Source organism: Dendrobates tinctorius, unplaced genomic scaffold (assembly GCF_039654945.1).
Source record: "Dendrobates tinctorius isolate UK_male_01 unplaced genomic scaffold, ASM3965494v1 ptg000016l, whole genome shotgun sequence".
Lineage (NCBI taxonomy): Eukaryota > Metazoa > Chordata > Amphibia > Anura > Dendrobatidae > Dendrobates > Dendrobates tinctorius.
In genome coordinates, this window is record NW_027361684.1 from 52,379,246 (window position 1) to 52,396,293 (window position 17,048).

General features: G+C 40.3%; 1 protein-coding gene across 6 annotated transcripts in view; it reads right to left on the bottom strand.

Moving 5' to 3' along the window:
- Positions 1–17,048, bottom strand: part of CNKSR2 (connector enhancer of kinase suppressor of Ras 2) — a 589,838-nt gene that overhangs the window by 406,517 nt on the left and 166,273 nt on the right. For all 6 annotated transcript variants that reach the window (XM_073565850.1, XM_073565849.1, XM_073565848.1 and 3 more), the window contains exons 3-5: positions 13,481–13,683; positions 9,362–9,430; positions 1,651–1,738 (exon numbers count right to left, since the gene is read on the bottom strand). In XM_073565850.1, the coding sequence (XP_073421951.1) occupies positions 1,651–1,738; positions 9,362–9,430; positions 13,481–13,683 (360 nt within the window). The remainder of the gene's footprint in view (positions 1–1,650; positions 1,739–9,361; positions 9,431–13,480; positions 13,684–17,048) is intronic.

Here is a 17,048-nt window from a genome sequence, read left to right on the forward strand (position 1 = left end):
GATACTGCAAAAAAAAAAAAAACGCAAAATATCAAAATCGCCTTACAATCTTTGTTTTGTTCAGCTTGTACAACCTCTGCATATCACCTAATATAGCAGAATGAGATAGGCTAGCCATACACATTACATAGCATTTGGCTGAAGAATCATTTGGCAACCAGCCATCTCTCACATACAATGGAGCCGCCAATTAACATGTTAGCCGGTGTGTTATGATTAGGTCACCGAGGAGGATTGCCTGGGAATAAGCTAGGCAACCAGTTAACCAGAAAGATTGGTAACTTAGCGGACTGCAGACCCTAAAACTAACAACACAACTAGAATTATCCGTGGGACGTGACTACAATGCCCTAGATGCCTTGGCACAGCCAAAGAATTGACTAAGCATAAAGCAAGAAAGGGGAAAGCTAAACTGCCCCGGAGTAGAACCCCAAAGGAATAGATAGCCCCCAAACATATATTGCCGGTGAGACAAGATGAGGCACAGACACAGGCAGAAAATAGAGTAAGCAAATGATGGGGCCCAAACTGTCTAGATAGAACAGGACAGGAAAGGATACTGTCTGCAATCACGCAAAAAACCCTAAGAAAAATCCAACACGTCTGATATGCAAAAATACTGAGGCCACTAAATCAGAATTCTGGTGTGAACTGGAAGCAAAACAAAAGATACTGATATAACAGGGGATTAGCAATACTGAACAGACTGACATAAGCTGTGGCATATGGAACGGGGTCCAGCACTGGTCCCAGCAGGGAACAATGCTGAACCCACACAGCAAAGCAGAAAGCAGAGAAAGGCAAAAACTGAATCAAATGCAAAAAGATTTCAGCAAACAAATAACTTATCTGAACGACGCAGGACCAAGCAGGGGGCAAGCGGACTTCAAAATGCACAGGAAGAAAACAAAATCACCAGCAACAACTGAGGGAAACTTGCTCACTTAAATCCTCCCAGTTTGCAAAACCTGACCTCCAATCATCCTCTTCAGGTGATTGACTTCTGTCAACCCGACTAGCTCCATTACCCGCAGCAACCACCAGAGGGAGCCCAAACTCAGAAGTCTTATCCAAAGTGTTCACAACACCGGTGGCTTATCTCAAGGAGAACAATACAATTAGCAGTCTGAAATCAGACATGCGTGATCGACATGTCTCCCCACCAACAACAGCCCCATCCACTTTAGGCCATCATCCAAACCAGTTGTTGTTGCTTGTTCAGCCAATAAGAGTAATGTGTATGCAGGCCTCTAGACCCTAACTCGCATCTCCTGATCAAACTTCTCAGTTGACTTATAACAAAGTTCAAGAAGAGAGAGATAATGCCATCAGCACATGCTCAGATTTAACTGGTATCCCATTGTGTTTGCCAAGTACAGTACTACGATGAATATGTGCAGCAGAATCGAAATGGTCAAAAATCTCCTTTATCTAAATACAAATAAGTACAGATAATTTGTATTACACAATGGGGAAATCTATCCTGCATTGTAGAAATGTAGCTGAAGTAAAAGAAACAAACTACACAAATGAAAAAAGTATGATTTCTCCATTTTACAATAATATTGCAGCAAGAAGTAAAACAAATAAGAAAACGTGTGTACCAGCAAACAGTTATTAGAGATTCATGTATTTGCAAAGAGTACAAACCTGCTGAACAATTGTCGTTAATTCCAGGCACAGCTGAATTACATTGTTTCTTGTCACTGAGTAATCTGTTACAGCAGCAAATGGGGATCTAAAAGATAAAAGATAAATTAGCATGTGTGATAGAACGTCAGCAAATTATCACATCAGAAAGAACATGCAACTAAACCTCAAATATTTGTCATTTTCTCATAACTCAGATGATGAATTTTATAAAATTAGTTACCAGACATTAGTGGTGTGCTGCAACATGACTACTAGTGCCACCGAAGCCGCAACATGGCTACTAGTGCCACCGAAGCCGCAACATGACTACTAGTGCCACCGAAGCAGCAACTTGACTACTAGTGTAAGGGGGTGGGATAGAATTACCTCTTTGCTTCCCTTACTGTAATTTTTTTCCATGTGTTGATGTTTACATATGCTAATGTTGGTAATGTCTATGATTAATATTTGTGGTACTGCTACATAGTAATATGTATTATCGATCACTTTATGGTACTGCCACATTCATACATGTGTAACCATTCTTAGTAGAACTATATTATGTTGTGTTCCTTTAGTGTAATACTGTATATATGTGATGATGTGTAATAATGCTTATGTACAGTTTAGGGAAAGTAAAGTGCATCCTTTTGGGACATTAAAGGAGGGCACCTTAGTATATAGTTCTTATAGATAAGGGTAGGTGTAGTTCCTTTGTGGGCTACTAGATGGGGGCATACTAGTGTGCACTGTAGGTATAGTTTATAGTATGGTTATAGGGGGTTAAGTGTAGGAGAGTCTACCGGGTGGCAAGACAGGAGTTTCTATGAAGTTAGATGAGATGGGGCCAGGGTGCCCGAAGTGTCCACATGGGCTATAGGCCCGGACAGCTTGGCAGCAATGAAACATTAAATCGCTGAAGCCCACGTTATCCACGGCCACTGTGCATCATAGCAGTGGGCCAGAACAGGGAAGGAAAGATGTGGCGGCTCATCACCTGGGCGGATGCCTTTAGGGCAGGAGTCGGTTGGACTGATGAGATGAAGGAAGTTGGAGCTTCAACGAGAACGGTACAGAAGGGTCGGATGCTTCATTAGAGGCAGCCAAATCTGGTGACTGATGAATTAGAGTCTGGGGCGAAACAGGCAGAAGGAAGTGTCAAAATGGCGAGGATAGGCCAGGAAGGAACTGGGGAGCAGTCTAGGATGGTCCGGTCCAGGCGTGTGCTGCACAGAAGCGACAGCAAAGCAGGGAAAGATAAGGAAACAAGTGAATTCCATGTTGTGCCAACTATGGATGTAATGTGTGAAGTATTAAGTAAAGAGAATGTTTAAGTTATCTTGGACTGTGTCTCCGTTACTGAGGGTCGCCTGAAAGAGGGACCGTCGTTGCATGGGAAGTGCCCGGGGGGACCTGAATTTGGAGATGCAGATACGCTGAGAAGAAGAATACAGTTTTCTGCAGGGGAAGGTCGGGACACAGATGCTTCAGTATCTCTGGTCACGACTACAGTCCTGCCCTCCCCTTACACTAGTGCCACCGAAGCAGTAACATGACTACTACAGTAGTGCCACCAAAGCAGCAGCAACATGACTACTAGTGCCACCGAAGCAGCAACATGGCTACTAGTGCCACCTAAGCAGCAACATGGCTACTAGTGCGACCTAAGCAGCAACATGACTACTAGTGCCACCTAAGCAGCAACATGGCTACTAGTGCCACCTAAGCAGCAACATGGCTACTAGTGCCACCTAAGCAGCAACATGGCTACTAGTGCCACCTAAGCAGCAACATGGCTACTAGTGCCACCTAAGCAGCAACATGGCTACTAGTGCCACCTAAGCAGCAACATGGCTACTAGTGCCACAGAAGCAGCAACATGACTACTAGTGCCACATGTGAAACATGTTACAGTTATATACTTTTGACCCCTTAACGTCATCATGTACAATTTCATCATAGGTCGCTAAGGAAAGTATGAATCCTGCTTCATACCAGGTAGACGAAGGCTTTGTTCCATAGGAGATATTTGCCAATAATGACAGGAACCATCTCCAATCGCTAAAGTATAACCATATAAATGCCACTCTCAATCTCTGACAGCGGCATTTAAATTTAAGAGCGCACCATCTCCCACCGGACTTACATGACATGCTCGCTGGGAACTAATAGGCTACCACAGCAGTCGGGGGCTTGCTGAAAGTCTCCGTTGCTGCCATGAGGTTCAGTACAGGCTGAGCTTCATAGGAGTATTGCTGTATATAGTATTAACAAACAAATCAGCCTCTCTCAACAAATTAAAAATGAGAAATGTATACCATAATTAGTCAACATATTTGGTACTATTGTGTCCAAAAAAGTCCATTTTACTAAAATGTAAAATTATTTAAACTGGTGTTAAATGTCAACATTAAAAGACAAAAAAAAAAAAAAAAAACACAGATTGCCATTTTTGAAAGACTGCACTTCTCAAAAAGACATTTAATAAAAAGTGATTAACCCCTTAACCTTCAGGTCATTTTCCATTTTTGCATTTTCGTTTTTTGCTCCCCTTCTTCCCAGAGCCATAACTTTATTTTTCCGTCAACATGGCCATGTAAGGGCGTGATTTTTGCTGGACAAGTTGTACTTTTGAGCGACACGATTGGTTTTAAGATATAGTGTACTGGAAAACGGGAAAAAAATTCCAAGTGCGGTGAAATTGCAAAAAAAAAAAAAGTGCAATTCCACACTTTTTTTTTACCATGTTCACCAAATGCTAAAATTGACCTGCCATTATAATTCTCCAGGCCATTACAAGTTCAGACAACAAACATGTCTAGGTTTTTTTTTAATTAAGTGGTGAATAAAAAATATCCAAACTTTGGTAAAAAAAAAAAAAGCGCCTTTTTCTGATACCTGTAGCGTCTCCATTTTTCCTGATCTGGGGCTGGGTGAGGGCTTATTTTTTGCATGCCGTGCTGATATTTTTAATGATACCATTTTGGTGTGAATAAGATCTTTTCACCGCCCGTTATTGCATTTTATTGCAATGTAGCGGCAACCACAAAAAACATAATTCTTGCGTTTTGTATTTTTTCTCATTGTGCCATTTAGTTCACATAATGGGGTCACCGATGGACGGGATTTCCAGCGCCCTTGCCTGAAGCCTGAGATAAATGCATCTGTCAGAGATTAACAGCGGCATTTAACAGGTTAACAGCTGCAGGTGGATCACGATTCCACCTGCGGCTGTTAGAGGCACATGTCAGCTGTTTTGAAAAGCTGACATGTGCCGGGAAAGATGTGGGCTCGGTGCCATAGCCCACATCAAAAGGAGGGATTCTGATGTGAATGTACTATTACGCCCAATGTCGAAAAGGAGTTAAGATGTCATAATGTACCCGAAATTGATATCAATAATATCATCAGAACTGGATGCAATAAATAAATTTCTCCATGCTGTGCCATGGAAGGTAAAGTAAAAAAAAACTCTCAGACAATAGCAAAAAAGTTATTTTTCTTTTTACTAGCAAAATTTAAAAAAAAAAAAAGAGAAAGTTTGATATCTCCTTAATTGTACTAATCTGGATAATCATGTAGTAATTTTTCGCTATTTAACTGCATTTGAAAAAAAACAAAACAAAAACATTTTCCTATTTTCTAGTATATTGTACAGTAAAATGAATGGTGTATACTAGTAACAACTCATCAAGTCTTGGAACAAGGAGATGTAGAAAAAAAAAAGCGCGAAAACGAAAAAATTCTTGGGTCCTTTCTTAGGTTAAAGAATGAAATTATGTATTGTGCATTTATGTAATCTACATAAAGACTGTCATGGTGACTGAAATCAAGGTTACTACTTAGAATCCACTAGCAGATGCATCATTCTTGTTAGATGGGTGGTTTATCTGTGGAGAACAACAACTAGGGCTAAGAGGGTGGACAGAAAGACAAGGCGATACACCTCCGCTACTTAAAGATGTGGGAGACAGAAAACTTAATGAAAAAAAAGCATTTGTGGCAAGAGTTAATCCTTAGATGTAGCCTGGAAATAGCAGGAATAAACAAAATGGGGCAATCTAACAAGTAGAAGCTGTCAAACTATTTCAATCAAGTTTAGGAAAGCTAAAGGTAAAGCCAATTCTGCGTTCTTATCCAAGTCATATTGAGAATATGTAATATCCAGAAAAAGTATATTTGGTAGCATCATTGTGCTCTTTAATTTCACTAGCCAGGTATAATGTAGAAATTTAGGAGGATGAGTGAGGGTTTGGGAGGGGCAACAACCAACTTTTTGGTTCACTATAAATAAAATTGTTATAAGAAATGGTTCCTCATTGAATGTACAATATTTTACCCCAGGGACTTCCTTCATAGGTGCAGGTGTAGAAGATGTATGTGAACTATTCAATTTACAGTTTGGTTACCAAAAGGAATTATTAAAAAAAGTGTGTTAAAATTATACCACTGTTCTGTATAATACTAAATATGAGGCTGATGTAAATGAGAACATCTTCTAATTTCATAGAATCATAGAATCGTAGAGTTGGAAGGGACCTCCTGGGCCATCTGGTCCAACCCCCTGCTCAAAGCAGGATTCGCTAAATCATCCCAGTCAGATGTCTGTCCAGCCTCTGTTTGAAGACTTCCATTGAAGGAGAACTCACCACTTCTCGTGGCAGCCTGTTCCACTCATTGATCACTCTAACTGTCAAAAAGTTTTTTCTAATATCTAATCTGTGTCTCTTCCCATTCAGTTTCATCCCATTGCTTCTAGTCTTTCCTTGTGCAAATGAGAATAAAGTTGATCCTTCTACAATGTGACAGCCCTTTAGATATTTGTAGACAGCTATTAAGTCTCCTCTCAGTCTTCTCTTTTGCAAACTAAACATTCCCAAATCCTGCAACCTTTCCTCATAAGACAGGGTTTGCAGACCGGTCACCATTCTGGTCGCTCTTTTCTGAACTTGCTCCAGTTTGTTGATGTCTTTTTTAAAATGTGGTGCCCAAAACTGGACACAATATTCCAGATGAGGTCTGACCAAAGAGGAGTAGAGGGAAATAATGACTTCACGTGATCTAGACTGTATGCTTCTGTTAATACATCCTAATTTAATAAATGTTCCACCAAGAATACTAGTGGGAAATAAAAAGAAGACATGTTTTCTCTCAGAATGTTAAACATGCATAGTTTGCATCTCAAGGCGACGCGCCGATACTGGGAATGATGTCAAAATGCAAATCAGCTCGCAGAAATCACCAGACCAATCATGAGACCAAGTAAAGTTTTTCTACAATCACAATTTTAACAACGCTTTTCATTGGCCTGAAGACATTTGCAGGAAAGATTTTTGATATTACCATAGGTGTAGCGCTATGACCGGCACCCTTGCATGGTGTCACTTTCCTTCTCCATTCAGGGATGCCGGCTTACTCACCGCCCCCCGGCCCAGCGTGGTCTCCCGGTGTATCCCTTCTGCTTCCTAGTGTGCGCGATGCAGTTCCCGGTAAGATTGTTGCTAAGAGGTATTTAGTATAGTGTACTTCACTTGCAAGATGTCTCCCAGCAAATAGCTTGGAGGCATCTTGCATAAAAGGCACTCTCCCCAATAGGGAGGAGCCTGAACAACCACTATAGTTACTGTTAGGTGGTGTAGTGTGAGTAACTGTATAGTGTCAGGTCCGGAGACGGCACAGTCTGATCCTGTCCCTTGAGTGGCAGTCCTCTCTGCATCAGTCACAAGTTGACGTAATGTCTATGCAGTCTGAACTTGTTCCAGTGGATGTCCTGCCCTATACAGGAGTCTGGATTAACAGCGTAGAACCTTGGGGTCATCTGCTACTGCCAGACGCTGCCTTGGAGTGACACATGGCAGCTACCTACCGCACAAGCCTGACCTCACCACTAGAGGCTCCAGTGAAAACCAAGGTAGCAGGTTAGCCACGCCACTCCAGGGTAGGTCCAATCTGTGGCACAAGTGGGTCCACGAACATCATGCGCCACCTTCATGTGTACCAATAGGTACACAAGATAGAAACATTATTTTCCGTTGTGACCAAAATTTTGGAGACAGGAACCAATTTTGATTCTCCAAAATTTGCCAAAATAAAAAAAAGTTAGATGCTGGCACTGCTACCACACTTGTATAGCAAATAGATCAAGAAGCACACCTTTGGTAAAACAATCTTATGGGTCACCAGATTTAGGAGGTACTTAGCTTGTAGTCAAGCCATATGAATCCATAAGTGTGAAGGCAAAAAAAAAAATGAACAAGAGCAGCCCTCACCACTGGTATGTGAAAAAAACAGCACTTTATTGAGATAATCACAAGAGTTGACATGAGCTTTGTCGTGTAAACTATGCTTCTTCCAGCTCTGGAAGAAGTGTAGCTTAGGCGAAACAGCTGTCATTTGTTTACCTCCTCGTGTTTCCTCTCCTCTTGTGACGACCACAATAAAGTGCCGCTTTTTTCATGTACTGGGGGGGGAGTGCCACGCTTATTCGTTTTTTCTTCTGTTCATGCTTATAAGTTGAAAAGTTTGCTGCTTCAGTGTTTTTAGATCTTTTAGTCAGATATTTCAACGGTTACTGAAGTACAATTATACGCGTTTTTTAAAAGGAAATTTGTCAGTAAATAGGCCTCCAAAAGCCTTCACCTCACTGTACATGCAAATGAACTGGCACCTGCCTGCCGCCAATACTGAGCAAGTTCTTCAATTATGTCGTACCGATCTCATGGCCGAAGCCTCTATAGGAGGCACTTGCTATACTTTCTTGGACACCCTGAAGCTTTCTTGACAGAAATGGAATCTCTATATTTGTTTTTTTTTTTGATGATCAGCTAAATAGTTGATGAATGGTTAATCTTAGAAGCAGGAATGTCCTTGCATGAAAAGCCCTTTTGATCCAGAGCAATGATAATTGTACATGTTTCCTTGCAAGTAGCCATAGTTAAAGAAAATGGGCAATGTTTTTAAGCACGTTTTTTTAAGCACCACCAACCTTCTAAAGAAACTAGTCTGTGCTTATAATTCAATCAGAATGACAAAGTGATATCAGCTGTCTTGTCCTTGTTAACACTTTCTCCTGAGCCAACAAGATCATCAGCAGGTCATTTTGTGGCAGTGGAAATGTTTTTTTTGTGTGATTAAATTAGTTTTTATGGTAAGGAATGAGTTTGCAATTTTTTGCTGCTCGGAACAATCTAGAGGTAATTTAAATTACTAGTATTAAAAAAAAAAATGAAGCAGAAATGTTGGTAAAAACAAAATGTGTGTCAGCCTCAAATTTTTTGCCCACGACTATACTTGACATACAGAATCCAAATGTAGCCCAATTTCCTCGTTGAGCGCTTTGCATGTGATGACATTGGTGTGATTTTTTTCATTCCATTACCAATGAGTCTTAATATAAATAATTGACGACGATGCCCCAAATATCAGCTTTGGCATGCCATAGTGAAGGTGTCTATAAATCTTACTGGAACACCTTTCATATTGCGTAGACACTTTGAAACAGTTTAAGAAAAAGTTCTATTGAAGCCCCTAGGTTCATTGTAAAAGTGAGACGCGAAACATTCAAATATGTATAAGAAATATTACAACGTACATGCATACAAGGTCATACAAATGTATAGACTCTTTAATACACTCAATCAACACAGTAATATCTAACAAGTCATATAACATGCTGTATTACTAAAGGAAATATTTATTAAATGATTAAACAATTGTGTGGATCACTTACTTATCCAGTTTATGCCCTATCCATCTTTTTTTAAGGTTATCAATGTCATCCTGATCAGCGTGGCAATACCTAAAGCAAGAGAAGGACTTAAGCATACAAGAAGGACAGCAGGTAACAAAAGATACAAATCATTTCATTGCACATATTGCTCTCATCTGCAATGCAGTATGTTTACACGGATTCACAAATCGCTGGGTAAAAATAGAAAGCGGAGTCATTAGAAATGCACAGAATAGCTCTTCACGTCTTGTAATGATACCACAGTGTGACATATTACATACAGAAATACAAATTATATCAGGAGACAGAACGGATTCAAATGGAGTTTTAAGCCACTTTATCATGACTTTACTATCACGGGACTCAGGGGATAAAACTATTATTATAAATAACCTTTTATGCATCTTGGGTCATAGATCTCCACACTCACAGTACAAGTCAGATGCTTGGTTGGACTGTCAGCTGTCAGCTTGGTCTCTGCATATAGCCTAAATAACTATGCCCAGCTAGGTACTGAATCATGACATCCAGAAACCTCAAATAATCAACTCCAAGGTGGCCAAAGCAGAATTTACCGTACATTATTTTGCAAAATGCATCCAATTAGAACCGCATCGTCCTACCAAGCAGTTAGTAAAAATATAAAGTAAATGTGGGTTGAGTATAACGGTGAAACTTTTAAAGTTTAAATAACGCGAACAAAAGTTTTTATCCTCTTAATATATTGCAGTGATCATATTACATAGCACTGTGTACTTACAATCGCTCATTTTGCCTTTCTACCAAGTTAATTCTTCTCTTTTCCATTTGGTTTATGCAATGTAATTAAAAACAGACTAGGTGAATCCGTCTAAGGCTATGTCCACATGTTGCGTTTTTGCGGCTTTTTTAATGCAAATTTTAAGCTGCGTTTTGCAGCACCAGCAAAAGCTATGAGATTTCAGAAATCTCATGCACACATTGGGGTTTTACCTGACTATCAACTATCTAGGATAAACTTTTAGAATCCCAATTTACATTTGTTGCAATGCAAAGAAATAAACTGGTACCCTTCTCTCCAAGCAGCATAATGAATTAGAATGTGTATTAGTACAAAACTATTTTCTTGATTTAATCTACGCACATCTTGATTATCCATGAAAGAACATGAAATGTAATTAATTCCTAATATCATGGGCATTCAACAGTAAATCTTATCAGTCATTAAGAATTCCCAGCACCAACGTGTGTATACTGAATACAACATACAGAAATCCACACTGGAATTAAAGAAAGGTTTTCTGTACAGAATGACTAATTTAATTAAAAACCATGTCTATGTCTAATACTATGTATGATAATTTAATTAATGACTCCTTGTACAAATAATTGGACATTTTATTATAGTAAACACCACACTTTAAGTCAGGTACTTTCCTATATACTTAAAGGGAATCTGTCAGCAGGTTTTTGCTATGTAATCTGACAGCACCATGAGGTAGGGACAGAGACCCTGATTCCAGTGATGTGTCACTTAGTTTACTGGGTGCAGCAGTTAGGATAGAATCGCAGTTTTCTCTGATGCAGATCTAGCAGAGCTCAGTTGTTGAGCTGATTAACCCCATCCACACCACATCATTCTGTGTACATTGTATAGTGACAGACAGCTGCTGATCAGTGGTGAGGCATGGATGGACTACACTGCACGTGTCATGAAATTATAATCTGCTGATAAAAACATGGGTTGTATTGAAACGGCACAGTCCAGTAAGTGACACATCACTGGAATCAGGTACTCCGCTCCTACATTAACAGATTACATAGCAAAAACCTACTGACAGATTCCCTTTAATAGAATTTAGGGTTTTGGGCATACTTTTGGAGTGGACTGACAGTTTGCTTCAGGGCAACACACACCAAAAACATCAAGAAAAATAATCTGACCTGGAGTTCTTGTGACACTTTTCTATTGAGATTCTAAAGCCACACCCATTCCTTCTGGACACATTAGTATGTGTCACTAAAAAGCAGTGTAAGGACTTCATAAAAAGGGCATTTGACCAGAGCTATTTATTTTTCAACTTTCTCCAGTTAATTTGTATAAATGCACTGATAAATCTGCACCATTGCAGTGTAATATCATTGCTCAAAGATTAACAGTGATTAATAGTAATTAATCGAAAGGGAATTTTCAGCCTTATCTGGTTTATGTTGAGTTGATGAGACCAAGAAAATCAGCGGCGACAGAGTAAGCATCGGAACGCGTGCTGAGAGGAGGAGATCCATAACACCATACCAGTCTGATTCCTTTTAAAAATAATTTTGTCCACTTTTAATCTAGCACTAAAAGATGCAGCAGCCTATTTTAGGTTAGCAACGCATATTTTTCATATTTTTGGGGGGACTGATGTCAGGTTCCTCTCTTATATGTTAATATATATATATATATATATATATATACATACATATATACACACACACACACACACACACATACACACACACTTTGTCTTTATACCCATCTGACAATCCAGAAATTTGACCTTCTGATACATACATGGTGCCATTAATGCCAAAGTAAAGGAACTCCATTACAAATTTAATTTACTGTAGGGAAAAAAGAAGCCGTAAGGGGTAAATCCCACCCTAGGGTAGCATCATCACTGGAATGAATACTATTTACCTGGGTATCTCAGAGTCTGTAGAATTAACAATTTAGGACAGGTAAAATAAAGTATGGTACAATTTAACATACGCTTGTGGTGACAAACAATATGAAGCCTAGATCCTCATCCTCAGTTGTGTGTCCCACACCAAGGGATACATGCCATGTCTCTATAGGGTCCTCATCCTCTACTGTGTGTCCCACCAAGGGGTACATGCCATGTCTCTACAGGGTCCTCATCCTCAGCTGTGTGTCCGACAAGAGTACATGCCATGTCTCTATAGGGTCCCCATCCTCAGCTGTGTGTCCGACAAGAGTACATGCCATGTCTCTATAGGGTCCTCATCCTCAGCTGTGTGTCCGACAAGAGTACATGCCATGTCTCTATAGGGTCCCCTTCCTCTGCTGTGTGTCCCACCAAGGGGTACATGCCATGTCTCTATAGGGTCCTCATCCTCAGCTGTGTGTCCGACAAGAGTACATGCCATGTCTCTATAGGGTCCTCATCCTCAGCTGTGTGTCCGACAAGAGTACATGCCATGTCTCTATAGGGTCCCCATCCTCAGCTGTGTGTCCAACAAGAGTACATGCCATGTCTCTATAGGGTCCTCATCCTCAGCTGTGTGTCCAACAAGAGTACATGCCATGTGTAACGTCCGTTGCCGGCCAAACCTGCTCTTTCTATGTGGGGACACCGACATACTCCCTTCCCCAGCTGCATACTTGCGCTCCACCTCCTCCTGTGCACACCGCACTGTTTTACAGCGGTGCGCTTAGTGTGCGTGCGTTCACCTGCTCTTAAAGGGGCAGCATGCGCACCTGCAAATATACAGCCAACCAATAGCTGGGAGCCATATTGCATGTAAGGCACCCTCCCTAATAGGAAGGTGCCTGAGCAACCTCTAGATTTAGTTTGTAGTGGTAGTATGTGCAACACCAGGTTGCTGCTTAGCTACGCACCTAACAGGCAAGCCCACTACCCTGGCACAGTGGGTCCATCAACATCGTGCGCCACCTGCGATTGTGACACCATGTCTCTATAAGGCCCTCAGCCTGTGCTGGGAGTCCCAACAAAGGGACACATGCCATGTCTCTATAGGGTCCTCAGCCTGTACTGTATATCCTTCCAAGGGGTACATGTCATGTCTCTATAGAATCTTCATCTTGTGCTGTGTGTCCCACCAAGGGTTACATGCCATATCGCTATGGGGTCCTGAGTCTATGCTGTAGGTCCCACCAAAGTGTAAATACCTTGTCTCTAAGGGGTCGCCAGACTATGCTGTGTGTACTCCAAGAGGTATGTGCCATGTCTCTATGAGGTCCTCACATGCAGTATTCATGATAATATGTATGAACATTACCTTGAGGATATTAGATATTTATATAGCGAGATGTGTTAAAGCATTGGGAGACATTACTCTATGAAATCATAAAGTTATCACTTATAGAAATATTATAAGCTTAAAAAATACTACCTGTCCAACCAAGCAAGAAGGCTCTTTGCTGAACCAATAAGGTCTACAACAGAGGTCAGGAAATCATTCGGCAATTTTCTGCTGCTCTTTCCATCATAATGGCCACTTCTCCTTCTACCAGTTATAAAATTTTGTAGATTTTTGGCAGATGCATTTAATTTATGGGAAAGAGTTTTTAGATTTTCTGTTTCCAATCCATAATTCTGCAAAAAAAATATAAAGTTATTAATCCGATTATTAAATGCAACATTTAAATCACGAACAGACAGACCCAATAAGCAAAAAGTCATTTCTGCTGTGCAAAATACTCAAGAAATGACATGTAATGTTCCAGTTATCTCAGCAGCTGCACGATGTTATATACTGCTGTGTGTCTCAGCTGCTACAGAACATCATTATATATAGCAATAGCTGTAGATAATCTATTTGAAAAGAACACACGTTTTTCTCATCAGTCCACCAATGGCGGCCAGCAAAAAGAATATTGCACATAAAAAAATAAAAGAAGAAACAGTCATCATCAATATCTAAATGATGGATGCTGTTTGTCAATGAATATGTTTTCAGAGGTATATAGAGTAGATGGGAAGAGGCACTACATCTTTCACTGTTTGGCAAGTTTCTAGGGGAACTCTGGGGTATTATATACCAGCTGCATACATTGATCACATATGAAAGTCCTCAATGTAATGAACCCCTAATATTTTGGGGCATATCCCCTTCAACAGACAATATAAATCACATAAAATAACCCCTGAAAGGAGGCAACAACCGAGGGATATTAAAAGTTGTATTTTAGTGAAAAATTAATTAAAAATGATAAAAAAGAATGGCTCAGAATATACATAAACCAGGGACATATCACCATGGAGTACCAACAATGCAAAAAAAAAAGCTGTTTACAAAACAGCATGCCGATCAATATATGTAGTCATATGCCACTAAAAATTGATGTACACCAAAAACATATAACACATGGAAGCCTGCACTATATAAGTGGGGTTATGTAAACAAATACCCCTACCACTGAATAAAGTGCACAGGTGCTTATAATGTAAACATGGCAAAGCCTAACATAAAGCTAGTAAACCTGCTTGTAGAGACTATATAGTCGGACCTCAGTTAAGCATAATTAACACATAGACTGCTGGGAGTAATAACGCAGTCCCTAATTCAAGCATAGGCTACTGGGAGCAATAAGGCAGTCCCTAAGTGAAGCACAAATGGTGTGACCAATTTACAAAAATTGCATAAGTATAAGGGCAAAGGAAGGTATATACCTGTAGTTTGCATGGAGGAGTCCTGGCGTCCCTGCTGCCCTGACGCGCGTTTCGCAATCCTTCTTTGGGAGGCGTGTCAGGGCAGGGGGCACGTCAGGTTTAAGTACATCACAAGTGTGTTCTGATAGGACGCCGTAACCCTGATAGATGGATCACGTCAGCCAATGGGAGTACGTGGCAAAGTGAAACTAATACAGTGGCTGCGGCCGGAAATGACATAGGACGCTACCTCAATCAAACATATCGGCACCCAGCTCACTAACACAGCGGCCGGATATGACAGAGTGCGGCAAACAAATATGACATAGAATACTGCGGCCGAATATGACATAAAGCGCCCACTCAATCCAACACATCGGCGCGCACATTATCTAAACAGACTCAAGAAACACAGTCAGACATAACAAAACGGGCTATTTCAATATATGATATTATAAAATATAATGGTGTAGCCAAATAAATCGAACTTAGCATAAAAAGTCGAATCAGTGTGCCATGTAGTGTCACGGCGCATGCACCAGCTGAACAGACCCATATTGCTAATGGAGAGTTAATACTGCGGTCACGTGGATCAAAGTGGGACGGCACTAAATGATGTAACCACAAGTTAATGAGCACCACTTACTAGGTCAGTGAAGCAGCATAATAGTAATACAAGATATTATAAGGCTATATAGAACTCCTTTATATAATTTTTATCACAAATATTGATGAATAGAGAAACAGCATTGTATGTGATGTAAAGACATAATATATCGTCGGATTTTCTTTGGTCTACTCCTGTGATGCTATGAAAATCTTGGACTAAAGAAAATTCGGCGATATATTACGTCTATACATCACATACAATGCTGTTTCTCTATTCATCAATATTTGTGATAAAAATTATATAAAGGAGTTCTATATAGCCTTATATTATTTTGTATTACTGTTAGGCATGATTATATTTATATTCTTCATGCCACTTCACTGATCTAGTAAGTGGTGCGCATTAGCCGGCTGCGGACCTATTAGGAGTGATATGTGCGGTCTTTAGTGTAACTTGTGGTTACGTCATTTAGTGCCGTCCCACTTTGATCCACGTGACCGCAGTATTCACTCTCCATTAGCAATATGGGTCTGTTCAGCTGGCGCATGCGCCGTGACACTACATGGCACACTAATTCGGCTTTTTATGCTAAGTTCGATTTATTTGGCTACACCTTTATATTTTATAATATCATATCATATATTGAAATAGCCCGTTTTGTCATGACTGACTATGTTTCTTGAGTCTGTTTAGATAATGTGCACGCCGATGTGTTGGATTGAGTGGGCGCTTTATGTCATATTTGGCCGCAGTATTCTATGTCATATTTGTTCGCCGCACTCTATGTCATATCCGGCCGCTGTGTTAGTGAGCTGGGTGCCGATATGTTTGATTGAGGTAGCGTCCTATGTCATATCCGGCTGCAGCACTTTGTGTCATTTCCGGCCGCAGCCGCTGTATTAGTTTCACTTTGCCACGTACTCCCATTGGCTGACATGATCCATCTATCAGGGTTATGGTGTCCTATCAGAACACGCTTGTGATGTACTTAAACCTGACGTGCCCCCTGACATGCCTCCCGAAGGATTGCGAAACGTGCGTCAGGGCACCAGGGACGCCAGGACTCCTCCGTGCAAACTACAGGTATATGCTTTTCTTTTCCCTTATACTTATGCAATTTTTGTAAATTGGTCACACCATTTGTGCTTCACTTACGGACTGCCTTATTGCTCCCAGTAGCCTATGCTTCAATTAGGGACTGCGTTATTACTCCCAGCAGCCTATGTGTTAACTATGCTTAACTGAGGTACGACTATATAGTCTCTACAAGCAGGTTTACTAGTTTTATGTTAGGCTTTGCCATGTTTACAGTATAAGCACCTGTTTTTTTTATTCAGTGGTAGGGGTATTTGTTTACATAACCCCACTTATATAGTGCAGGCTTCCATGTGTTATATGTTTTTGGTGTACAACAATTTTTAGTGGCATATGACTACATTTATTGATCGGCATGCTGTTTTGTAAACAGCTTTTTTTGCATTGTTGGTACTCCATGGTGATATGTCCCTGGTTTATGTATATTCTGAGCCATTCTTTTTATAATTTTTTAATGAATTTTTCAATAAAATACAACTTTTAATATTCCTCGGTTGGTGCCTCCTTTCAGGGGTTATTTTCTGAGATTTATATCAGCTGCATACATTGTAAGAATATTTATTTTAATGTCATTTTGCTCCTTTATAGTTCATTCTGTAGTGCT